Source organism: Dasypus novemcinctus, chromosome 18, assembly GCF_030445035.2.
Source record: "Dasypus novemcinctus isolate mDasNov1 chromosome 18, mDasNov1.1.hap2, whole genome shotgun sequence".
NCBI classification, from domain to species: Eukaryota; Metazoa; Chordata; class Mammalia; order Cingulata; family Dasypodidae; genus Dasypus; species Dasypus novemcinctus.
The window spans coordinates 73509193-73536926 of NC_080690.1; the positions used below are offsets into that span (position 1 = coordinate 73509193).

The following is a 27734-nucleotide window of genomic DNA, read 5'->3' on the forward strand; positions in this document are numbered from 1 at the left end:
TTTTAAGCTGAAGTTAATAGATCTAAAATCCAGGTTTCCAATACCATACATGTTATTTTTCCATGGGAGCAGGTCGTGATGCCAATTGTGCTTAAGCTATATTTACATCATTCTGGTAATTGTGGCTCCACTTGTTATGTCCATCACACAGCCAGCATGCTGCAGGACTGTTGACAACAGAGAGAAGCTGGCAAGGCAGGCTCCAATATTCCACCAGCCTGGTGCATAGTGATCTCAGTACCATGAAACAGAGTCAGTCTTGAGGCAATATCCATGGTACATCTGGCCATTTTGAGCCATCACTGGCTACTTCAAGAGTCTGAAACTGTAACACAGTCTCCGTTGACTTCAGAAGCACAACCAGAGATGTAGTAGATTCCCTTTATTGTTTTAGGGGTCAGTGACCATCCTAGTCAATAACTCAAATTGAGGCAAATGCAGTGATTTGAAGGACTGGTACAAGAGATTAACAGTGCTACAGTCTATCACTTTGGATATTTATAAATTTTCTAAATACTTCCAGTGCAATGTGAAACATATCAAATAAAGTTAACTTCTGACTATTTTGCTTTTTACTTCTACACCTTTACCATGAAGAGGTTAATACCAGGTATTTTACATTGGCAATACAGGAAAAACTATTTTTTCCATAATTTTTTGAAAGCTGAAGATTCCCAGTGGAATCAAGACTATCTCTCCTAGTACACGAGGATGAATATAAAACATGTAATATTACACCAGAAACATATAGGGGATGACAGACTAATAATGTAAACCATAAGGCAAAACATAGGATAACTAAAAAATTTAGAAAACTGTACAATCTAAAGTATGGACCACATAGTAAGCACAGATGTCACCTTGTTTGAAAGCTATTGTCCCGGAATCTGTACATCAGTATCAGGAAATATGATATGAATAAGCTAAAAGATTATCGCTATGGAAGGGAAAAGGTTTTATGGTGGATCTGGGGAAGTACTGTATATTGTATATATGAATTTCGGTGATCTAAGACTCTTGTGAAGCTGACATTATGTTGGGATTCACTTTACAGGAAGTTTTGAATCATAGAGTGGTTCAACAATGGCAGCAGAGGAATACTGATATAGGATGTTATTGACAGGATATATATGGCTGACAGGGAGTTATACAGGGCCTATGCCCAGGGTATATAGTAATGTCTAGATATACTCATAGTGGAAACAATTAAAAACAAAAGCTGGGGCGGGTACTGGGCGCCTGGCCAGGGGGTCACGGTCATGGGCCCTGGGGAGCAGCGGCAGTCCGCCAGGTGCAACGGCAAGAACCAGGAAGGAAGGAGGGCCCAACAGTGGGTTCCTGATACTAATGGCTATGCTTTTGAGCCTATACATCTGCAATAAGAACAAGGCCTAGAGTAGCACTGCGCCTGGGAGTTTCCTCCTGACAGCCTTCATGTTACTCAAATGTGGCCACTCTCACAGCCAAACTCAGCATGTAGATGCAGTGCATTCCCCCCAACGTGGGACATGACACCCGGGGATGAGCCTCCCTGGCACCGAGGGATCACTACCACATACCAGCTGAAGATGCAACTAGAAAATGACCTTGAATTAAAGGTTCAATACGGATCAGCAGAAGATCCTTGTCTACATATAATAACATGACTTCAAAATGCTGTTTGACCTAATATAAGGGGGAAATGGAAAGGAGAAATGAGATTATAAGGCTATGAGTCTCTAAAAAAGAGTCTGGAGGTTGTCAGAAGGAATGCCCTTATGCACAACTGAGCAGAGTCTAAGAGACAGATAAAGTAGATACAACCCCAGGTATTGGTTCTTCTGAGGGATAAAGAGACCCACAGGTTCTATGGTCATGGCAGGTGGGGTTCACTGCCATGGCAGATGGCCCTTCTTTGGAGCTGGTGTTTCTACATGATGGAATTGAACTCGGAGGGGATCTCTTCCCACAAGACTTGCATGCTACTTTATTGGAATTGTAGTTGGTGCTGGGGTTTAAGATATATTTAGGGGATTTGAATCTCTGGACTGATAATAAGACACCCAGGCCCAGAGCCTCAACAGACTTCAGCTCCTACACTTTGATTTATTGGACTGACCCCACTCAGCTAACAAGGAGTTGAAGAAGGTCAACCACCACACCATGGAGCCTAGAGTGTCTACAACTGAAAGCAGGAGGAGTGCATCCAGTATCCATGTGGAATCTAAGCCCCCACTTGACATAGATGTGCAATGGACACAACCAATCCAATGTCCACAGAGAAAATGTGGAATGGGTGTGGGAAGGGTAGCCATGGTGGCTGCTGGGTTTGGGGAATGGGAGGAAGAGATGAGATGTGGAGGCATTTTCAGGACGTGGAGTTGTCCTGGGTGGTGCTTCACGGACAATTACAGGACATTGTAGACCCCCCCAGGGCCCACTGGATGGAACGGGGGAGAGTGTGGGCTATGATGTGGACCATTGACTACGGGGTGCAGTGATGTTCAGAGATGTACTTACTGGGTGCAATGGATGTCTCACGATGATGGGAGAGAGTGTTGCTGTGGGGGGAGTGGGGGGTAGGGACGGTGGGGTTGATTGGGACCTCGTATTTTTTGAATGTAATTCGTAAAAATAAATAATTTTAATTAAAAAAAAAAAAAAGACTATCTCTCCTAACCACCACTTGAATATGCAGATTGAAGTGGCCTCTGCCTATTAGGAAGTTACTTTTTTTATTAGCATCAATTCCGTTTGTTTCATAATGACTTCTTAGAACCAGCCATTTCACTATTTCTGTTTAAACAATGCTTCTACAAACTTCTTATAACTCTCCATTAGCACATTGACTGTAGTTACTTCATCTTAAGACAAATTCCACCTTCACAAACACATCCCCTTTTCAATGCTACCTTCTGCATTACCTTCTACAACTGGCCATGTGCATTCAAGTTTTATCCCCCATACTTCCATTCTGATTTTATGGAAACAAGTTATCTTATCTAAGGCAAAACACATTCCTTTAAACAAACATCAAATTTTAGTCTGCACTCCCACAAAACTTTTACTTCTTTTTATATCCACTCAAGTCTCATATCCCTAATGGTATTCTGTTAAGAAAAATAGTGTTCATTTCAATTTAGACATTTCAAGATTTCCACTAATAGCCACATCACTATGTCAGCAGCCTCCTCAGAGGGACAAGGAGAAGCCTCTACCAGGACCAGGAGTAGGGGAACCCGTAGCCTGGGCATGAGGGGGAGTCCATTTGCCAATCTTCCCTGGCTACTGCACCTCTGCATGGTGGTGAGGACGGGTGGGTACAGGGTGTTGCTATTGATTCTGGCACAAATTTAACAGGCTGAGATGACCATTCTAGGGTGGAAAGGAAGCATTTGCCCATGAATTTAGGACACAATAGGTGAAACAGGGTTCCCTTCCCAGGAAGGTATGTTGGTGGATTCCCCAGCTAAGCTTTCATAGCGTGGAGGCAGCACCAATAGGTACAGTCAAGTGGTTGGGACCCCTCTTCGTTGATTGCTTGTAGGTCCTGGACAAGACGGTGCTCCCTATTACACTGTCTTATGGGAAAATGGGTATTCCAAAGTGATTTGGAAGGGACTTGTCCATGGTTCAAGAAGTTCCTCATCGGCATCTAACCCGTCTCCCACCTCCGATGGGATATTGCCAAACCCGTGGAAATTGCGTGGGGTCCTTCATTTTATTGGGTGTGGTGGTCACTGCTCCCCAAGTGTGGGGGTGTCCCAAACTAAGGGAAACCCACAATTCCATACTCGCAGCAGGATATGAGAGGGCCCTGGGATTTGCTTTGATGACAGCATAAGACGGACTGGCATAGTCCATGAAATCTTTGCCCCAAGGCATGTCAGGACATCACATCCAGGCAGAGGGCCAAGGGGGCATTCCCCTGAGTTCTGTTAGGATGGATTAAGTGGCCCTGAGTACACTAACAATTGAATAGCTGTTCTGTGGACCGTGAGGCCACCCCAAGGCTCCTGTGGAGGGATGGTGGGCTGAGAGTGGCTGAAACCCGGGGTCCCCTCATTCTAAGTCTTGGCTGACATCCCCCTTCCCTGAAAGCTCCTTCAGCTCTGGGAGCTGCAGGGAGGGGCACTCATTCTCCCAGTGCCCTTCTCTGTGCACGTCGGGCATGGCCGGGGGCACACGAGTCATGGATACGGCCAGGCTCATGGGGGGGTTGCGCCCAGTGTCCCGTCTTCCACACCTGAACCTCCCACCGCCTTCTGAGCAGTTTAAACCAAAGGCCAAGTCCCAAATGGGGTTTTCTCATCTTACCGCTGGAGAGAATAATGTCCACACTCCCCAAGTCAGGTTACACTGCTATGCGGTGAATTTAAACCCCTCTAAAAACTTTCCTGAACCTCCAAATACCTCCCTGTCTCTCCTCTTGATTTAACTTGGTCGGTCCTGTTGAAGGGGACACATTCTTGTACCCTGTCTCCGCCGCCTGCTGTGCTACTTCCCTTAAGTGCTGGCGTCCTCCTGGACTTAAGAGATTACTTCTCAGTGTGTTGCAGGGATAGCTGAGGTTTGGGGAGGGAGGGTGCTAGGGCGGTGGTGGTAAATGAGGAGCAGGCGCAATTGAGGGCAAGGGCGGTTGGGTCCTGTCGTCCAGCATGTCTGGGGAGGGATCCCGTTTCTCTCGGGGGTGTGGGGGAGGTTCATGGATCTCTTACTTAGGAGGACCCTGCATTTCTCTCTCCTCTTCCGGTCCTTGGAGAGTATATAAAAGGTAAGACGTGGGGGATCTCTGTCCACTTCCCCTCTCCTTTGCGAAAAAGATCAGGCTGTAAAATGGTGTTATAATTCAAAGTCCCATTAACCAGCCATTGTTCTTCCAATTCTAAGTTGTTTTGAGGCCCTTCTACATTATACAAGAATGCCACCCATTTATGTTTCAAGTCAGATAAGTTAAAGTCTTTTCAGTGCACAAAAATACAGTTGGAGCCGTGGCACCAAATATTATCACCACTTTCACTATTTGGTTTGGACGGACTTCAGAATAAAAAAAACATGCCCTCAATATAGCCAAATGTTTATTTGACTACAGCTCAGTGTTTTGGCTCCAGCCTGGACAAGACTAGGTGGAAGCGCTCTGGACGGTGGAGGCACACAGCTTGGTGCTGCAGCTCATGGTGTTAGTCTGGCAGGGGCAGAGAGGGAAGCGCTCCCAGGGGTTTGGGGCTGCCCTAGATATAGATTCACTGTGCTGCAGCCCTGGGGGTGAAGCCTGAAGTTGCAATGTTCTGATTGGTTAATCATTGGGTCTGTGTAAGAGCATTGCTTAGGGTTTGGAGACAAGAATAACATTTATGTTAATGAGGTATGCCAACTGGGAGGCATTGCTTGGATGATTATTAATTATGGCAATGGATCCTGTTGGTTGAAAATCTCATATCGTATTTGTTGGCTCTTCCTCTCTGCCTTAGGGATCACATTTCCTTACCAGCCTGCTCCTTCAGCCTCCTTCCATCCATCCATCCATCCATCCATCCATCCATCCATCCATCCATCCATTTATGTGAACATTTATGTGTTTTGGGGGTTGGAGACAAAAAGTGTTATGACCTGCCTGGCTCATGACCTTGAGATTTTCCTTCTCTGGCCACATTACATCCTCAGCAAATGCACTGGGCTGTCAGGTTTTAAGGTTGTATAGGAATAGCCTTCAGGAGAATCAGCACTTAGTGGGTATCTACTTTGGCTCTCACCGGGGTCCTGCTGAGATGTGTGTAATCGCAAGCCCGCAGATGCCCTCCCAACTCTTTTTGGAAGACTCTTAGCCATATAAACTCATTTGTCTTTGCCATTTCCCTCTTTTATTCAAGGTCAAAAAGGGCAGGTTTCTTTTTTTCCTTTTTTCTTTGTAATTTTATTTTATTTATTCATTTTTTAAAAAAATATTACATTCTAAAAATATAAGGTCCCCATTCACACTCAACGCCCCCACCCCACCACTCCCCCCACAGTAACACTCTCCCCCATCATCATGACACATCCATTGCATCTGGTGAGTACACCTCTAGGCATCGCTGCACCCCATCGCCAATGGTCCACACCATAGCCCACACTCTCCCACATTCCATCCAGTGGGCCATGGGAGGACATACAATGTCTGGCAATTGTCCCTGCAGCACCACCCAGGACAACTCCAAATCCCGAAAATGCCTCCACATCTCATCTCTTCCTCCCATTCTCTGGACCCAGCAGCCACCATGGCCACTTTTTCCACACCAATGCCACATTTTCTTGATTATTACCCACAATAGTGCATGAATAGAATATCATTAAGTCCACTCTAATCCTTACTGTATTCCTCCTTCCTGTGGACCTTGGCTTGGTTGTGTCCATTCCACATCTATGTCAAGAAGGGGCTTAAATTCCACATGATACTGGATGCAATCCTCCTGCTTTCAGTTGTAGGCACTCTAGGCTCCATGGTGTGGTGGTTGACCTTCTTCAACTCCATGTTAGCTGAGTGGGGTAAGTTCAATAAATCAGAGTGTAAGAGCTGAAGTCTGTTGAGGCTCAGGGCCTGGCTATCATATTGTCAGTGCAGAGATTCAAATCCCCTAGATATATCTTAAACCCCACCACCAACTACAATTCCAGTAAAGTAGCATGAAAGTCTTGTGAAAAGAGATCCCTTCTGAGTCCAGCTCCATCACGCAGAAACACCAGCTCCAAAGAAGGGCCAACTGACATGGCAGTGAACCCCATCTGCCATGACCATAGAACATGTGGGTGTCTTTAGCCCTCAAAAGGACCAATACCTGGGCTTGTATCTACTTTATCTGTCTCTGAGACTCTGCTCAGGTGTGCATAAGGGCAATCCTTCTGACAACCTCCAGACTCTTTTTTAGAGACTCATAGCCATGTAAACTCATTTGTCCTTTCCATTTCCCCCTTGATTTAGGTCAAAAAGCATTTTTAACTCCTGTTATTATATGTAGACAGGGATATTCTGCTGGTCCACGTTGAACCTTTAATTCAAGGTCATTTTCTAGTTGCATCATCAGCTGGTACTTGGTAGTGATCCCTCAGTGCCAGGGAGGCTCATCCCTGGGTGTCATGTCCCACACTGGGGGGAAGGCATTTCATTTACATGCTGAATTTGGCTTTGAGACTGGCCACATTTGAGTAACATGGAGGCTGTAAGGAGGGAACACTTAGGCACAGTGCTGCTCTAGGCCTTGTTCTTATTTCAGGTGTATAGGCTCACAAGCATAGTCATTAGTATCAGGGGGTCACTGTTGGACCCTCATTCCTTCCTGGTCCTTACCGTTGCACCTGGGTACTGCCGCTGCTCCCCTAGGGACCACGACAGAGCCCCCCCCCCCCCGGCCAGGAACCCAGTACACCCCCAGCTGTTGTTTTTAATTGTTTCCACTATGAGTATATCCAAACATTACCATGCACCCTGGACACATGCCTTGTATAACTCCCTGTCAACCATATGTCCCCTGTCAATAAATCCCATACCAGTATTCCTCTGCTGCCATTATTGAACCACTCTGTGATCCAAAACTTCCTGAAAAGTGAAGCCCAATATAATGTCAGGTTCCCTTAATAGTAAAATGGAATATAGCGATGAGTTTAAAGGTTAGATATAGAATACATATTGATTTGGAAAAATTCTACATCCTATCTTTTTCTTTTCTTTTTTCCCCAATTATTGAGCTTCTCTTCACAAGAGCCTTAGATCACACTAATTCATATATACAATATAAAGTACTCCCACATATTCATTTTAAAACCTTTTCCCTTCCACAGCAACAATCTTTTTAACTTATTCATATCATATTTACTGAAACTGATGTACAGATATTGAGACAATAGCTTTCAAACAAGGTAACATTTGTGTTTACATTTTGGTTTATACTTTAGGCTATACAGTTTTCTAAATTTTTTAGTTATCCTATGTTTTACATTATGGTTTACATTATTAGTCTGTCGTCGCCTATATGTGTTTGGTGTAATATTACATGTTTTATATCCATCCTTGTGTACTCGTGTGAAACACTTCTATTGTCCTCACAGTTACGTTGGTTCCATCTATTCAATATCTCTTTCCCCTTCCCCTTGGGGCCCACAGTGACAGTCAATCTTCATTTCTTGAGGAGCCATGTTCAGAGATACTTGCAACAGTGTTGAGGGCTTGACTTGCTCAACTGCCCTAAAGCCCTGGGAGCCACCATTTCTCTTGAGAGATACAGTTCCCTCTATTTGATGGCATTAGTCCTCCCCAGGATGTGGGTATACCTTCACTCTCATTATATGGGTCTCTACCCAATGGTATAACCCACTCTGGCAAAATGAGCATTCAGATATTCCCGAGGAGTCTGTCCTGTGTCAGATTATCCCCTTTAAGTATCTTAAACAGGTAACTTTCCTAATTATATTCTGAAAAGGTTTTCTCAGCATTATACTCTCAACCAACACCTGACAATCTACTATGTTCATATGTTGCCCCTCCCTCCCCCCAATTCCTTGGGCAATATTAACCATCTGCCCATCCCTAGCCCCCCTCAAGCCCACAAAGCGCCACCCGAAGGTAACCCTATGCCCCCATTTTATCCCTTCCTTGTACACATACTTACCGCCAGCTTATCATAGATTTCACCCATGTAGATGTCAGCTTACATCTTTCCTCTACCCCCTGATTTCCTGTAAGCCTATCTTCCAGTCTCTAGCACTCTGAGGCAGCTTGCTTATTTCATATCATTGAGGTCATGTAGTATTTGTCCTTCAGTGCCTGGGTTGCGTCACTCAACATATGCCATGGAGCATAGAGTGCCTACAACTGAAAGCAGGAGGATTGCATCCAGTATCCATGTGGAATCTAAGCCTCCTCTTGACATAGATGTGCAATGGACACAACCAAGCCAAGGTCCACAGGAAGGAGGAATACAGTAAGGATTAGAGTGAACTTAATGATATTCTATTCATGAACTATTGTGGTTAATAATCGAGAAAATGTGGCATTGGTGTGGAAAAAGTGGCCATGGTGGCTGCTGGGTGCGGGAAATGGGAGGAAGAGATGAGATGTGGAGGCGTTTTCAGGACTTGGAGTTGTCCTGGGTGGTGCTTCAGGGACAATTACCGGACATTGTAGATCCTCCCAGGGCCCACTGGATGGAACATGGGAGAGTATGGGCTATGATGTGGACCATTGACCATGAGATGCAGTGATGCCCAGAGATATACTTACCAAATGCAATGGATGTGTCATGATAATGGGAGAGAGTGTTGCTGTGGGGGGAGTGGTGGGGTGGGGGTGGCGGGTTTGAATGGGACCTCATATTTTTTTAATGTAATATTTTTAAAAAATGAATAAAAAAATTTAAAAAAAAGATTCATCCGTGTTATCACGTGTGTTTGTAGTGTATTTGTTCTTAAAGCTGAGTAGTATTCCATTGTATGTGTATACCACATTTTATTGATCCACTCATCTGTTGATGGGCATTTGGTTGATTCCAACTTTTGACGATAGTGAACAATGCTGCTATGAACATTGGTGTGCATATATCGGTTTGTGTCCTTGTTTTCAGTTCTGCTGGGTATATACCCAGCAGTGGAATTGCTGGGTCATATGGCCAATCTATGGTTAGTTTTTTGAGAAACTGCCAAACTGTCCTCCAGAATGGTTGGATCCTTCTGCATTCCCACCAGCAGTGGATGAGTGTTCCCCTTTCTTCACATCCTCTCCAGCATTTGTATTCTTCTGTTTTTTTCATAGCTGCCAATCTTATGGGAGTAAGATGGTATCTCCGAGGGCAGGGCAAGATGGTGGTTGAGTGAGTGCACCTGATAGTCTCTCCTGCAAAGGAGCGGCTGGGCAGCATTGGAAATTCTTCGGGACCAGGCTGTTTCGGGATTTTGCAGGGCAGGAGGTGTCTGTACCTCGATTTCATGAGAAGGTAACAGAGAAATTTCATGTATAAGATAAAATTGAGGCTCTCTTACACGGAGGTGGGAGCTGCGCGCTGGACGCTCCCTCCTGGGGTGGGCAGAGCTGTGACATCGGCACTGCGGTGGCAATTCCTGGAGGTTCTGCGGTACTGGGGAATTCGTAAGCCCTGAGAAGGCTATTGGGGGACTAACAGGGCAGGAGGCCTTTGCAGACTGATTTGGGGAGAGAGATGGGAGTTTTTTTGCAAGGCAGGGAATTTTTTATTTCTGACATGAATAATAGCACTTCTGGCTAGAGCCCGGCCCCCAAGGCCAGCTGCCAATCTGCAGTGGCCTTAAATCACTCTCAATAAAGAGACGTCACCAGGAGGCTGTTTCAGGGACTGGCAGGGTGGGAGATGTCTGGAAGCCAATTAGGGGAATCTTTTGCGAGGCGTGGGAATTTCGGTTTTGGACACTGATATCGGCGCTTCCAGCTGGAACCCCGCACCCTGGGCCTGGCTGCTGATCTGCAGTGCCATTAAATTGGCTGCAGTGTAGAGGCACCCCCAGCTGCCTGTTTCGGGACCTTGCAGGGAGGGAGGTATACTGAAATCAAATTGGTGACACAACCACAGAAGCGACCCTAGTGAGGGGGAATTGCAGGTTTCAGACACATAGGTCAGAGTTTGCAGATGTGACTTCCCCCATAGGCCTGGAACCCTGCTGCCGGGATCCCTGAAGGCTGTGTTGCACTGCGGTGCTCCCAGGCTCCCTGTTAACCAGATTTGAGGTTGCCAGGTCTGTGTCCCATAAACCCTGGTGGCCCACACCCCAGAGACTCACACCTCTTGAGTCTGCAATATCACAGACTTTCCATCCCTGAGTCCACCATGCCCTGAGGTCCATCTGAGGTCCTTGAATGTCCTAGCCCTCAACATGCGTGTTTTTTCTTTTACGTTTTTTTTATTTTAATTTTTTATTTTTTATTGTCCTCATTGCTAACATTGCATTATCTCCTAGTCTTTTCTCCCAATGTATTCCCCAAGGTCTTTTTTTTTTCCAGTTGTTTAGGGGATTTTTCTTGTTGCTGTTCTATATCTTTTTTCTTTTCCTTAGTTGTTCCCCTCCCTTTACCCACCCCCCTTTTTTTTCTTTCTTGCTTCTCTTTTTTTTTCCTCTCCTGTCCCTCATTTTCTTCTTATTTTCTTTTATCTTAATCATACAATAGGTGCTACAGGGAACACCTCACATTTGCTGGGTTTCCTCATCCTCTGTTGCCTCATTTCTGTGTGAATTGATTTTGGCTACCTTCACTATCCCCTTTCCCCTACATCTTGATATCTTCCATCCTCTACTGTCTCTCCTATATTCCACCTCCCTTTCTTTGATCCCCAAATTGTCTAACTCTTAATTTCTAATACCTTTGTTTCATTTTCTGTCTTTTATCCACTCTTGAAACTATTGCCTTTCTTTTCTCTTTTCCTCTCTCACAAAAACACTAGCTTTTTAATTCATACCATATTCCTCCCATATTCAGTCGACTACCTCTATATAGTACTCTACCTACTGCTATAACTCTACAGAACTTGCTTGAATCTAATATCCATCCTCCCAGATCTCATATTGTTGCTCTGTTAACATTTATCACCAATACTACTTTACACTTTTTCCTTTCTTACACAATTGGCTTTCCCTGGCCCTAACACTTTCCTTTAAAGTGAACTCAGCCAGCAATAAGAAATTAGAATAAGAAGAACAAAGTGACAAAGAGAAGATATAACACTTATGCAAAAACAACAGCTAATTAATGCCCAAGACTAGACAAAGAAGCTAAGGAACTGATTAAACCCGTCAAGATAAAATGATGACCAGACAGCAACAAAAATCTACAAACAAAACCAGTAATCAGGAAAACGTGGCTGAATCCCATGAACAAACTAAAAACCAGGAAGGGGAACAGAACTTCACACAAGTAATTAAAGATCTCAGAACATGTATCACAGACAAATTTAATGAAGTAACGGAAGAGGTTAACAATATGAAGACAACACTTGGAGGGGAAATTGCAGACATACGCAAAAAGATAACAGATATGATGGGAATGAACGCCACAGTTCAAGAACTCAAAAATACACTCAAAGCAAATAACAGCAGATTAGAAGAGGCAGAGCAGAGAATTAGCGATGTGGAAGACAGTGCATCGGAAATCAAAAAAATAGAATTGATCGATAAAAAGAATGAAAAAATCCAGCTAGGACTTAGGGACCTGAATGACAATGCAAAACGCACAAACATACGTATTATAGGCATTACAGAAGGAGAAGAGAAGGAAAAGGGGTCAGAAGGAGTGTTGCAGGAAATAATGGCTGAAAATTTCCCAAATCTACTGAAAGAGACAGATGTACATATCCAAGAAGCACAGCACACTCCACTGGTCATAAACCCCAACAGGCCCACCCCAAGACATATACTTGTCAAATTATCCAATGCTCAAGACAAAGAGAAAATTCTAAAAGCAGCAAGAGAAAAGAAAACCATCACATACAAGGGAAGCTCCATAAGATTAAGTGCTGATTTCTCATCTGAAACCACGGAGGCAAGAAGGCAGTGGTATGATATAGTCAAGGTACTAAGAGAAAAAAATTTCCAATCAAGAATACTCTATCCAGCTAAACTAGCATTCAAAAATGATGGAGAGTTCAAAATATTCACAGATAAACAGAAATTGAAAGAGTATGCCAACAAGAAACCTCCCCTTCAAGAAATACTAAAGGGAGTTCTGCAGGAAGAAAGGAAAAAACAGGACAGGCAGAGTTGGAGGATTGTGTAAGAGCAACAAAAAAGACAAAAAGAGAAGAAAAAACAAACAAAATATGACAAACACAAGTCCAATCAAAATATGACTAACATAAATAATTCCTTGAAAGTAATAACACTGGAAGTCAATGGATTAAACTCACCTATCAAAAGATTCAGACTGGGACATTGGATAAGGAAATATGACCCATCTATATGCTGTCTACAAGAGGCACATCTTAGACCCAGAGATTCATGGAGGCTGAAAGTGAATGGCTGGAAAACAATCTTACAAGCAAACAATAACCAAAAAAAGGCAGGAGTAGCTATATTAATCTCAGACAAAATAGACTTTAAATGCGACACAATTGTGAAAGACAAAGAAGGATGCTACATATTAGTGAAAGGAACAATCTCTCAAGAAGAACGAACAATCATAAATATTTATGCTCCTAACAAGGACGCCTCTAAATACATGAGAAAAATGCTGGAAAAACTAAGTGAAAGAATAGATGCATCTACAATTATAGTGGGGGATTTTAACACACCACTATCAACTCTGAACAGAACATCTCAAAAGAGAATCACTAAAGAAACGAAATATTTCAACAGTATATTAGAGGAGATGGATCTAATAGACATATACAGATCATTACAGCCAAACACAGCAGGATATACATTTTTCTCAAGTGCACATGGATCATTCTCCAAGATAGACCATATGCTAGGCCACAAAGAAAGGCTTAATGAATTCAGAAAGATTGAAATCATACAAAATAATATCTCTGACAACAGTGGAGTGAAGCTGGAAATCTGCAAGGACCAGAGGCCCAGATTTCACACCAAGATATGGAAATTAAACAGCACACTCTTAGAAAAACAGTGGGTCAAAGAGGAAATCTCAAAAGAAATCAATGACTACCTTGAAACAAATGATAATGATAACACAACATACCAAAATTTATAGGATGCAGCAAAGCAGTACTGAGATGGAAATTTAAAGGCATAAATTCATACATCAAAAAAGAAGAAAGAGCAAAAATTGAGGAACTAACTTCACATTTGGTGGAATTAATAAAAAAACAACAAAGTAACCCCACAGGAAGAAGAAAGAAAGAAATAACAAAGATAAGAGCAGAACTGAATGAAATAGAAAATAAGAAAGCACTTGAAAAGATAAACAAGACCAAGAGCTGGTTTTTTGAGAAGATCAATAAAATTGACAAACCTTTAGCGAGACTAACAAAGAAAAAAAGAGAGAAGATGCAAATACACAAAATAAGAAATGAGAAAGGAGATATTACCACTGACCCCACAGTAATAAAGACTATCATAAGAGGATACTTTGAAAAACTATATTCCAACAAAAATGACAATTCAGAGGAAATGGACAAATTCCTAGAAACACATAAGCAGCCTACATTGATGAAAGAAGAAATTGAAGATCTCAACAAACCAATCACAAGTAAAGAGATAGAATCAGTCATTAAAAACCTCCCAACTAAGAAGAGCCCAGGGCCAGACAGTTTCCCAGGTGAATTCTACAAAATATTCCAGAAAGAACTAACACCAATCCTGCTGAAACTCTTCCAAAAAATCGAAACAGAAGGAACATTGCCTAACTCATTCTATGATGCCAACATTACCCTAGTACCAAAGCCAAACAAAGACACCACAAGAAAGGAAAATTACAGACCGATTTCTCTAATGAGCCTAGACGCAAAAATACTTAACAAAATACTTACTAATTGTATTCAACAACACATTAAACTAATTATACACCACGACCAAGTGGGATTCATTCCAGGTATACAAGGATGGTTCGACATAAAAAAATCAATCAATGTAATACACCATATAAACAGATTGAAGGAAAAAATCACATGATTATATCTATAGATGCAGAAAAAGCATTTGACAAAATACAGCACCCTTTCTTGATAAAAACACTCCAAAAGATTGGCATAAAAGGAAATTTTCTGAACATGATAAAGAGGATATATGAAAAACCTACAACCAACATCGTTTACAATGGAGAAATCCTAAAATCCTTCCTTCTAAAGTCAGGAACAAAACAAGGATGCCCACTGTCTCCCCTTCTATTTAACATTGTCTTAGAAGTACTTGTTTGAGCACTGAGGCAAGAACCAGATATAAAAGGCATTCAAATTGGAAAGGAAGAAGTCAAAATTTCATTATTTGCAGATGACATGATCCTATACATAGAAAACCCTGAGAGGTCTACAACAAAGCTTCTAGAACTCATAAATGAATTTAGTAAAGTCACAGGTTATAAGATCAAGGCGCAAAAATCAGTAGCATTTCTGTACACCAATAATGAGCAAGATCAGGAGGAAATCAAGAAACAAATACCATTCACATTAGTAAATAAAAAAATCAAATATTTAGGAATAAATTTAACTAAAGATGTAAAAAACTTATACACTGAGAAATATACAAGACTGTTCAAGGAAATCAAAGAAGACCTAAATAAATGGAAGAATATTCCCTGTTCGTGGATAGGAAGACTAAATACTATTAAGATGTCTATGCTACCAAAGCTGATCTATACATTCAATGCTATCTCAATAAAAATCAACACAGCCTTCTTTAAGGAACTAGAAACACTAACTATGAAATCTACTTGGAAAGGAAAGAGGCCCCGAATAGCCAAAGACATATTGAAAAAAAAAAAGAAACCGAAATTTGAGGAATCACACTACCTGTCTTCAAAACATACTACAAAGCTACAGTAGTGAAAACAGCATGGTATTGGCATAAGGAGAGACACACAGACCAATGGAATCGAATTGAAAGTTCTGATATAGCCATATAATATTTGATAATATTTGATAAAGCCACCAAACCCTCTCAACTGGGAGAAAATGTCCTATTCAACAAATGGTGCCTGGAGAACTGGATATCCATATGTAGAAGAATGAAAGAGGATTACCATCTCACACCTTATACAAAGATCAACTCAAGATGGATCAAAGACCTAAATATAAGAGCCAAGACCATAAAGACCTTGGAAAGCAGTGTAGGGAAACATCTACAAGACCTTGTACTAGGAAATGGCTTCATGGACATCACACCAAAAGCACGAGCAACAAAAGAACAAATAGATAAATGGGACTTCCTCAAAATTAAAGCCTTCTGCACCTCAAAGGATTTTGTCAAGAAATTAAAAAGGGAACCTACACAATGGGAGAAAATATTTGGCAACCATATATCCAATAAGAGACTTATAACTTGCATATATAAAGAACTCCTATATCTTGAAAATAAAAAGATAAACAACCCATTAAAAAATGGGAAAAAGATTTAAACAGATACTTCTCCAAAGAAGAAATACAAATGGCTAAAAAGCACATGAGAAAATGCTCCAAATCTTTAGCTATCAGGGAAATGCAAATTAAAACTACAATTAGATACCATCTTACTCCCATAAGATTGGCAGCTATGAAAAAAACAGAAGAATACAAATGCTGGAGAGGATGTGAAGAAAGGGGAACACTCATCCACTGCTGGTGGGAATGCAGAAGGATCCAACCATTCTGGAGGACAGTTTGGCAGTTTCTCAAAAAACTAACCATAGATTTGCCGTATGACCCAGCAATTCCACTGCTGGGTATATACCCAGCAGAACTGAAAACAAGGACACAAACCAGTTTGATTCTAACACCACCTCCTCACATGACAGATGAAGAAAACCATCACCAATGTATCTTATCCTGCTTTCCCTGAAGTGTTTTTCTCAAATATGTATCAACAGCCAGTTCTAATTTTTTTATTGTTAATTTATCTTTGCTCCTCCCCTTCTTGTCTCTAGAATGTCAGCTAATACATGAGAGAAATTTTGAAGTTGTGTTCATGGATGCACCCCCAAGACCTAGGACAATTCACATCACTTAAGAACTGATGACTAAGACTGCATGAATGGATGGACTTGGCTACACCCATTTGGTTACACACACACAAGATGGGGTGACGTGCAGGATGGAGCTTGTGGCATGAGCACTACTTGGAGAGAGGGAACTACACATTCAAACTCAGAGTCACCAAGGGCTTGGCTCGGTGAGGTTGGGAAAGGAGGGGTCAGCCTGGAGAGCCCAGCAAAGGACACCCCACCAGGCATGAGCACAGGCTGTGGCGATGGCTCTGTACCCTCTGGCAGTGGAGAGGAAGCATCAGTGTCCAAAGTGGAGGACCTGCACACATTGATTCTGGAAGCACAGTCCAGAGGCCTGTGTGAGGAGAGATGGGGAGGCAGGGAGGAAGGTGGTTTCCATGACCTGGGAAGAGAAGGGGCCACAGAAATGACCAGGTCTGGGTGGAGAGGAAAAGGCCAGATGAGGACCTGTGAAAACAGGAAGGATGGGCAGCAGCAGAGGCACTGGATCTGTTAGGAGGGAGGGAGGCCAAGTGGAAACCACACTCTGGATCTGCTGTGAAGATGGGGTGGTCGTGTCAACAGTGAGACAGGGCACCCAGAGGAGAAGAGGGCTGGTGGGGAGGACGGGCAGCTCAGCCTTGGCCATGATGGGTTTGGCAGCCCTGGGTAGGTCAGTGAGATGCCCGGGTGGGATCCTGGGTGCTGGGACGCCCACATCACTCACCTGAGGCTCTAGCCCATGGCTGTGTTTTATCCCCTCATCTGTATCCTCACTCCACTGCTTTCTTCGAGCTGGATGTCACTCTGAGTGAAGAGACCAGGGCCTTTCAGGCTGGCCATCATTTGCCACAGAACACTGCCCCCTGGGTTCCCTCCTATGGGGCCGGGAGGTTACTGTGGGGGAGGGGCATGTCTACCCCAGACCTCCTTGATGAGAACAGGTGCTTCCCCAGCCTGGACACTTGGACCACTCTCCAATGGGCATTTGTAGACTCTCAAAGCCAAGACATCCCCCTCTCCACCCCGCCCCCTCCACCCCTTGCAGCTACACTCACAGGCCAGCGACGAGGCAGATACAGAGCAGCATCTGTCCCGATGGATCTGTTCACAGCTGCTGTCCCGATGGCCACCATGACCACATCCACCATGGGCCCTGGCCTCCCTGCAGACAATTGGGATGAAGACTGGACAATGTCCTAAACAGTAGCCCCATGTCCTTCTTCTCCCTACAGGATCCTGTGGTTTGCTCTGCAGCCCCCACCCTCCATCCCTGCATCACTGGATGTGGGATCATGTCCACCCAGACTCCAACCTTCCCTTGACCTGCCTGTACAACAGTGGGACAGAGCAAAGATAGACAACTTGGACTTCATCAAAATTAAAAACTTCTATTACTCACAACTCTCTATCAAGACAGCGAAAAGAAAACACACAGAATGAGAGAAAATATTTGCAAATCACATGCCAGATAAAGGTATAGTTTCCAGCATATGTAAAGAGTTTTAACAATTCAACATGAAACTAAACATGCCCCCAGGCCTCACCCCACCCCACTCTCTGACTGTCCAGCAGTTGCTCAGAGGGCTCTGGGTTGCTTGCCTTGTGCCTGAGGGCTGCGTGCTCATTGCCAGGGGAACTCAAGGTCATTAGGGGTGTGAGGTCAACTGTGTGCACCCCTGACATTCACTCTGCAGGCAGAGTCTCACGGAGCAGTACTGGGTGCCCAGCACTTTTGCAGCTCCATCATCAATGTATACTCAAGGACGCACCAGGACGCTGGGGTCTGAGGACCGTGAGGGGCTCCTGGCTATGCTCCCCCGGGCCCAGCTCAATCTGGCAGGGGGTTGCTGTAGGCGACACAGACAAGACACAAGGCCTGGCCCTCCTGGATAGGCAGTGATGAGCCGTTTCCTAGGAACTTGGATGCTGGAGCATGGATGAGATGAACAGGTGGGGAGGGAGAGAGTGCGAGAGCAAGAGGGAGGGAGAGAGGGATGGAGGGACGGACAGAGGGAGGGAGAGAAACAGAGAAAGAGAGGGAAAGGGAGAGAAGGATGTGAGGGAGAGGGAGGGAGAGGGAGGACAAAGGCAGACACACAGGTGGAGACAGAAAGAGAGAAACCAGAGCGGGGAGGTGAGCTCGTCAGGCTCCTTCTCCCCACACACATGACCTGGATTCCTCTCTGTGCAGCCCCTCAGGCTGGATTCACCCCGGAAGCCCAGCGGGGAGGGCGGGCCTCGGGCTTCCCAGGACGCCCTGACAGAGCCCACCCAAGTCCTGCCCTGCCAGGACTCCCAGGTGGTCCTGCTGATGACTCAGAACCCAGATTATCCCTGAAGGGCCTTGACCTCTCTTCACCCCTTCATCCGACCTCAGGTCCCTGATTTAATGAGGCACCTCTGAGAGGAGACTGAGAAAACCCCAGTCTGGTGGGGACAGGCTTCCAGGAACAGGTGCTTGGACTGGTGGAAATGTGGGAGCAACAGGCTCATCTGGGAGGGCTTCCTGGAGGAGGCAGCCCGTGAAGTAGAGGGTGGAAGGGCAAGCAGGGGCCGCTGATGGGGGCTAGGGTGTGGAGAAGGAAGAGAACAGGAAGAGAGGCCCAGGACCCAGGCATAGCCAGGGAAAAGCAAACCACCCTGCAGATCTGGAGCAAGGAGGATGGGGAGGGTTAGGGGTGGGTGGGGGACGTGTGGTCAGAGACGAGGCCATGGGAGGGGATAGGGACAGCACATTTTAAAAATTCAGAGCTGGAAAAATCAGGAGCCATGAAAGAAGAGCTTAGTAACTGACTACAGAAAGAAATCCATCCCTATAGCCATAAAAACCACGTTATCCAAGGAGGAAGCCGCGTGGGCTGCTGGGAAAATTCTTGCTCCTCCCACCACAGACCAATTCCTGTAACTTGGGAAAAGCTCCCGAAGTGAATGATGAAAGTCAAGTCACTGAGCAGAAAACCAGGCCCAGGAGGGACAGAGTTCCCGGGTGAAGGACACGCGAGCTCTGGACGACGGGAAGGAGCTCGTCTCTTCCTGCTCAGGGACCTTGCGCCCAGACCAGCAGGGGGAAGCCTCTGCTCCTGCTGCGCTGAGGCCCAGGCAGCCCCGCGGCGCCCCCTGCTGGTGGACACGTGCGCAGCTCGCTGGGCCCAGCTTGGCCGCCGCCCTCACTGCAAGGACCTGACCCCTCCTCAGGCAGGACCCCACAGACCCGCGCGGGCAGGTCACGGGGACTCGGGGCGGCCTCTGTGCCGGCGGGAACGTGCTGCCTCTGCCCGAGCGGAGCTGGAGTCCGTGCGTGGCAGGGCCCGAGCAGGCGCCTCGGGCGAGGCCTCGGGGGAACCCGGGGACCTCGGGGCTCCTGGGGGCAGGGCTGGAGCGAGACTCCGCGGAGCATCTGAGCTGTGACCCTAGGAGCATCCAGGTCTCCAAAAGCTCCTGAGTAAACGCTGTGTGGGGAGGGGTCACAGAGGAGGCCGAGGGGTCCCGAGGCGGGTGACGAGGGGCCACGGGAGCCAGCGCTGCCCTGTCCTCCTGAGCCGAGGGGGGATCCACGGGGGAGGCTCGAGGGGCAGGTTCCCAGCGCCATGGGGGCTGCGGGTGGAGGGGCCCTGGGCTCCCCGACGAGGGGCCTGAGGTGAGGGCAGGCTGAGGAGGGGCCTGAGCCGGCAGAGCCCCACCCCGAGCCCCCAGAGGGGAGGCCTGTCCTACCTGTGCCGTTTCCCTGGACGACGGCCACGGTCAGGTTCTGGGGGGCGTCTGGGCAGAGCCGGGCAGACCCGCGTCAGTGGGAGGACTGGGAGAGAGCGCCCCCACCCCAGGGCCAGCGAGGGGAGCAGGCGGGGGCAGGCGACCCCTCACCCTCGCAGCCCAGATCCCGGCACCAGTGCCCAGTGTCCAGGCCTTGACCCTTCGCCCCCTCCGCCCTCAGGGACCTGGCGTCCTGGCACAGCACCCACAGAAAACGTTACCCGGACGGGCCTCTTCACAGTCACCCCAGCTCCAGGGAAGGCCACCTGGCAAGTGAGGCTGGGGCCATGGGGTGAGGGTGAGCATGGAGGAGAGGCTGGTGCTGGGGCCCAGGGCAATGATGGTGGCAGGAGTCCAGGAGAAGGTGGAGGGCATCTTTCCAAAGACCCAGGGCACAGAGCAGGTCAGAGTGCTGGCACTGCCAGAGTCGAGGGTCGCAGGGATCTGAACATCAGGAGTGTGGGTCAGGGCTGGTGAGGAGAGGGGTGATGCAGGAACCAGGAGGAGGGGGTGCCAAGGTGAGCCCCAGAGGAGCCTCGGGCTTGCTCCAGCTCCTCCCCTAAGACCACCCTAGCCCCTCCCCAGGAAAAGGAGCAGGGGTCCCAGGTCAGCCCTGCCCCAGGGCCACTCAAGATCCAGCCCAGGTGTCCTCTCCTTGACCCACTCCTTACCTGTCACCCGCACGGACAGCTGATTATTTATGTAACTGTATTTCACCTTAGGTCCCCTCTCCACCCTATAGAAGTACATCCCCATGCTCTCCTTTGCCCCCACCCACAGAGAGTGCCCATGACCATATGGCAAGGCTCAGGAGTGGATGAATATGGGATGAAATGTCTAAATGACCTTGGCTTCAGGTCAGGCTTAGGGTTCAGGGAGGAAGGGGAGGCTGAGTTGGGACTAGAAGGATGAGGGGGTAGTGTTATCAGCACATGGTGGGAGGGTGTCTCAGGTGGAAGGAAGTGAGGTGCAAAGACACTGAGGCAACCAGGCAGGGGACCAGAACTGCACCTGCTACTGGAGGGAGGCCAAGGAGGCATCAGTACAGACCAGCTGTAGGGCTGGGGCTTTGTCCTGGGGTCAATGGGGAAGACCATCATCAGGGAGAGACAATCTGCTGTGGATGGGTGGAAGACTGGTCTATGTACCCAGAAGTGAGAAATGCTGGATCATATGGGATTTTTATATTCAACTTTCTGAGGAACTCACACATTGCTTTCCATGGTGTGTGCCCCAATTTACATTCCCACAACTCTAGAGTTTCAAATTCTCAGCATCCTCTCCAGCACTTGCTATTTCCCATTTTTTAGATAATAGCATTGAGTGGGTATGAAATGGTATCTCATTGTGCTTTTGATATTCATGTCCCAAATGTTGAATGGCATTGAGCATCTTTTCTTAAGGTTATTGGTCATCTGTATGTCTACTTTGGAAAGATGCCAGGAGCATCTCTTGAATTGAAATTGCTGCACCATACACTGGTGATGTTTGGTTCTCAGGGTCCCTCAGGCTAAAGAAAAACATGCATAGGAAAACACGTGGATGCTCCAACAGGCTATCAGTGGGAGTGGACAGGGAAGTCCACAGAAGTTCAGACCCACAGATCAACAGAGAGGTCCTTGGTGACTAGCCATTCCCACTTCCCTCCTCTGCAGAAAGATGCAACAAGCTTCAGAGAAGACAGTGATTTCCAGAAAATCATTGTACACCCATGCATCATTGCAGGATGTCTTTTCTCCTGATTTCACATATCTGAAGAGTTCATGTAAAATTGGAATTGCTTAAACTTTGAATATTTGGCAGTCTTGTTCCATGAGTTCTCTTATTGAGGAAAAATTTTTTTTTTGGGTCATCTCCTTTGCTTAATTTTTTGGTATTTTTCCATGTTCATGATGAATATTGGTCTCCAATTTTATTTTCCTGGAATGTCCTGGTTGGGTTATGGTATCAGGTTCATATTTGGCTTCACCAAATGGGTGTGTGTGTCCCCATCCACTGAGAAAGCTTGGAAGAGTTTCCTGTTGTTTCTTCCTTAGATGGGTTGAAGTCTACGTGCAATGCCATCATGGTTCATGAAATCATCTCTTGTGGTTGATTGTGATGAAGAAACTCCAGAGTTCATGCCTTGCAGGACCAGCAGCTACTACTGCTCGCTGCTGTGGTGACACTATTGACCACAAAGACCAGGTGCTGGATGCTTTGCTTCCAGATGCACTGGGTAACTGACTAGAAGCCAGCTCCCAGCTCAGCTCTTATCCCTTAGGTCAAGTCATTCTCAAAGATGACAAACTCTGTCCTGTGGCTCCAAAATTATCCCATCCCATTTGACTGTAGGTGCAAGTTCAGGAAGTCAGACCCAAGATTTAATTGCATTGATTGAGGAATTTTGGTATAACTTGAAACCTTGATTGTCCTGGGTCCGTTCTATGACATTTAGGAGTGATTGGAAAAGCTGAAGAAGCTGAGACTTGGAAAGGGAATGGATGGCTGGTTTTGGACGAAGCTGAGAATCTTGAACCCCAACCCCCAACCCCAAGTATTTTATTTTAAACTTTATTTTGTACATTTAATAATTGAAAATACAAACATTTTAAAAATAAGTACAAAACGCCATTAAATAAATACTTACATTTCTCGGTTAAACGTATTGGATATATATTAAAAAATCATACAGTATTTGTCCTTTTGTGTCTGACTTGCTTTTGCTTTGCTCAACATATATCCGTCCAGTTCAGGCTGTCATATGCTTTATGACTTCATTTCTTCTTACAGCTGCATAATATTCCAGCATGTAATCGACCACAGTTTGTTTACCCAGTCATTGGTTTATTAAAACTGGATTGTTTCCCACTTTTGGCAATCATGAATAACGCTGCTATGAACATTGCTGTGCAGACTGACACTGCTCTCAATTCTTCTGGGTATATACCCACTAGTGGTATTTGCAGGGTCAGGTGGCAACATATATATTCAACTTCTTTAGGAACTGCCAACCAGGCAGTACCATTCTGTATTCCCACCAACAGTGAACTTGTGTTGCTATCTCTGCACATCCTCTCCAACACTTGTAGTTCTCTGTCTTTTTCATAGTGGCTATTCTGATACATGTGAAATGACATCCCATAGTTTTGACTTGCTTTTCCCTAATCATTAGTGATGTTGAGCATTTCTTCATGTGTTTGTGTGTGTGTGTGTGCTATTTGTGCTTCTTCTTTGGCACTCCCAAGTACTTTAATCCTCTCTGTCAGAGAAGCTAGCCTGCTTTCCTAGGTCTAAATAGATTAGTCTTTCTTGCTTGAAGGTCCTATAATAATTCCACTTGGGGCTGTTGCCTAAGAGGAAGGTGTTCAGCTCCCTCATGGAAACCATCCCAATCACCCCTTATTCCCACTAAACTAAGAAGAAAATGTCAGCCTCTTCTAATAGGATAAACAATATATCAACACTAAGGAAACTCTAAACTCTAAAGGAATTGTAAGATTTGCTGATTTATATGGGTAAAGACCTGGATTGTATGTGAAAATGAATTCTGAGGATGTGAAACCAAGAAATATCAAATATCACACTGGATTGAGCCAAATTTATTAATTTGGGTTCTTAATGAATGAAGATGGATATAATTGAGTTCATGAAGCTGTCAAATGGATCAGCATTCACTTAAGTGTTTGAGACAATGTGATATACATGGATGCAAAGAACAAGAACTCAATAATGAGGTTGATGCAAGAACATAACACAGAGGAACTTATACCAAAGATTTTGGGAGATAAAAATGTTGGAGTGATTCTATCATGTGTAACCTGCACATCCACTTCTCCTGCTACTTTCCCTGGAGTAATATATTAGTAAGGAGAGCACTAGTTTCTATGTAAAGCTCCATGGGGGCTGTCGTGTTCAAGCTGGGGAAGACAGAGGGAAATAGTGCAATTGACATGGAGCTCTGATTTTAACAGGGATGATGGGATGTTAGAGTGGTGAATGCTGAAGGCAACACTGAAGCCCTAAAGACAAGGTGAATACATTGAGTATAAAGAGATGTAGGGATGAAGTGGCAATCACCCAATCCTACAAAAGAGGCCCTTATTTGGTAGGCATCTTTGTTATTTTAGAAGCAAGGGATACTCTACTTGATCTGCTGCTCTAAACCCTTTATCTTGTAACCCTTAAGGCTTCCTGTTTATGTTGGTTGCAGAGCAAGGGAAGGTCATACAGCAAGTCCAGCCTTTAAAGCAACTTTGGGGTTAGACCTCAGAAGATCAAATTCTACTTGAGGTATCTGTGACATTAGAAATGCTGCATGCATTGCCTAGCGAGCCCCTGGGATTTTTGTTGCAAAGCTATGTTCTCTTTTTTAGAACATGGCAAGCCTTTTGAGAAACAACTTCTGACATATTACTGGGCCCTGGTAGAGACCGAATGAATGACCATGGGCTATCAAATGAATATATGAGATGAACCGCCCATTAGGAATGAGGTGCCAGATGACGCACCAAGCCAGAGTTGGGCATGTGGAGCAGCTGCCCATCATCAACTGAATTGTGTTCATGACCTTGGTTTCAGCAGGTCCAGAAAGTACCAATACAGCATAGGAGCAGGTGGAGCAGACCCCTTCAACACCTACTCCTGGTGATGCAGTGCACTATTGTTTATGAACAATATAAATTCTATTTGCTCCCTCCTGAATTATATCTGATTGCAGTCTGGTAATTCAATGTTATATTTTATGCACACCATCTACAACTATCATTATTTTTTACCAGAAATGTTTGTGTTTTTTGCTCACATATTTGCTAATTTCTTAAGGTTTTCATTCCTTTTTGCCTCCGAAGGCTTCCAGATGGGATCATGTTCCTAAAGCCTGAATTACATCCTTTAGAATTTCCTTTGAAAAGTCTTGGTGATGAACTCTCACATTTCCCCCTCCCCATGAGATGACTTCCTCCTCTGACTACTCATTGTCTCTGCTTTTTGAGTCTACCTATTGTCTGCTCATCTTTTCTGGGAGACATCAGAAACCAAACCCAGAATCTCCCTCGTGGGAGATGGGTCCCCAAATGCTTGAGTCATATCCACTTCCCAATTCTCACATTTTTTGTTTTAAAATATCTTTCTTTATCCTCCAGTATAAAACCTGTTTTCACTGAAAATTATTTCTAAACTTACTTCCCTCTTTACAGGTATCAGAGATATCATTCTGCTGCACACAGGCTTCTAACACTGCTCCTGAAAAAATCAGTCATCAGTCTAACTGTGCTCTTTAAATATAACCTGTTATTTTCAGGGAGGATCTCAAGAAACTCCCTTGGTCATTAATTTTCACAGGTTTTATTGAGTTTCACTGAGGAAAAAGGAGGCAAGGGCATCTAAGAGGAAGTTATTGAATAGATGTGGAATACAGGTGATGGGTGAGAAATGACATTGGAGATATTTGCATGGACCACAGTCATGTAGAGTGTTGAACAGAAAGGTTCAGGCATTTACTTTATTTAGGGTTGTCATGGAATAGTACTGAGCAGGGCTGACACAGCAGGTGCCTTTGACCTCTGAGACTGGGGCTGACTGACCTCAGGAGAAACAGTCAGCAGAAGATTCCTGGTCAAGGCAGAAAAAATGAGCATTGACTAGCTAGGACTTTTCTTGGCTGTTTTACATGTAATTCTTCTCTGATCTTTCACAAGATCATTGAAAGATGGGGCTTACTTCCCTGCTCTGCAGAACAGTAAAGTGAGTCCCAGAGGCTCGCAGAGAAAGAAAGTGATTTGCTCAATAATTGCAATAGATGAATTTGCCTCAGTTCTCTTGGACACAAATCCCATGTTTGTCCACATGTACCATTGGATTCACACATCCATGGCTGAGTGGGCCATTGATTTTTAAAGTCTCAGACCCAGAGAACACCATGTTCTCTCCAGGCAAGGCTGTGCTTTCGATGATTTCTCATGTGGTCCTGGTCTCTGTGCACTCAGGGTTGTTGACTTCCAGTTTCTCAGGCTTCAGCTTGTGAAATCTGATGACAGAATAATGGAGCTCCTGTCTTTCCCCTAGCGTGGGCTCAGCCTCAACAGGGGCTGAGTGGTCAGCAGGGCTGCTTCTGCAGAGCTGGTGCTGGTTCTTCTGAGTGAATGGAAGAGAAGGAGTCAGAGCAAGGTAATGAAAACTTGGAGAAGGCAGCCAACGACAGAGAGGGGTTAGGACTGATGGGACTTTTATCACTCACACATTTGTTCATTCAAAAATATTTAATAATACTTATGTATTTCACCTAACAATATTGAACTGACCTGTGTACAGCTGGAAATGCACTGACTCTCTTCAGAATAGGGTGCAAGTCCTTGGGTAATATTTACTCTTTAACTTGATATCCTATATCTTAAATACTGTGACAAAAAATAACACACAAGTCTGGATGTGGCTCAAGCAGTTGAGGCCCTGCTTAATACATGGGAGATCCTGAGTTTGGCTCCTGCTGCCTCCTAAAAACAAAAATAAGCAAAGAAACCCAAAAACCAATAAAAACCAATACAGGAGAGTGGATGTGGCTCAGTGATTGAGGGCCAGCTTCTCACATATAAGGGCCCAAGTTTAATCACCAGGCCTGGTACCTCGAAATAGATACGTAAAGTAACATTATTTATGTCATATAAGAGGAAAAGATAGGGAAGAAACAAGATATTTGCTTTATGTACATATACAAACATACTCATAACAAAACAAGGAAGAAATACTCATAACCACGACAGTCCTAGTTTCTGAAACTAGCCACATAGTTCGTGGTTTGCACTCCCTTCTTCAACTACCCATTCAATGTGCCCTCTCCCTTGCACAAGCACCTCATCTGGCCACAGTTCTCTGCCTGGTGGGGTGACTCAGACCTTCCTTCCTGAAGGTTCCGGGCCATTGTTAGTCCTTGCTGGCGGGGGGTTCACAGTTTCCACTGATTTTAGTCACAGGCCAGGGTAGCACTAAGAGTTGCCCTTGTGGGGCTCCTGTATTCCACACAAGCTCTTCCTACCTCATTGCGAGGCTGCAGCCCTGTTTCCCCTTCACAGTCAGGAGCAGCCACCCCAGCCAGGACAGAAATTCCCATCTCTGCCTGGTGATTCAGTGACATGAGAACCAGCCTCATGTCACTGAATCTAGTTATATTTGGTTCTTAAATATGCTGTGAGGAGGACAGTATTACCACATTCTTCTTACAAACAGGAAAACTGAGGCTAAGAAAGGCTGTGTTATTGAGTGAAGATGTGCATCTATGTAAAGGCCCCTGGAGCCAGGACCCAGAGCCAGTTCTTGCTGACTTTGGAGCCTCCCTCTTATCAATGTCCAGGCAGAGTGCTGGTCTGGATGCAGAGCAATGAAGAGGGCTGACACTGTCCCT

At 45.1% G+C, this 27734-nt stretch overlaps 1 protein-coding gene across 1 annotated transcript in view; it reads right to left on the reverse strand.

Annotated features, from left to right (window-relative positions):
- Positions 1-5101: 5101 nt before the first annotated feature.
- The window catches only part of LOC105744222 (sialic acid-binding Ig-like lectin 6), a gene marked incomplete at its 5' end in the record, with an annotated part of 34879 nt that continues 12246 nt past the window's right edge, over positions 5102-27734 (reverse strand). Inside the window, 5 exons of the mRNA XM_012527822.1 lie at positions 5102-5164; positions 17662-17768; positions 18376-18453; positions 20318-20365; positions 20578-20826. Coding sequence (XP_012383276.1) covers positions 5102-5164; positions 17662-17768; positions 18376-18453; positions 20318-20365; positions 20578-20826 — 545 coding nt within the window. The remainder of the gene's footprint in view (positions 5165-17661; positions 17769-18375; positions 18454-20317; positions 20366-20577; positions 20827-27734) is intronic.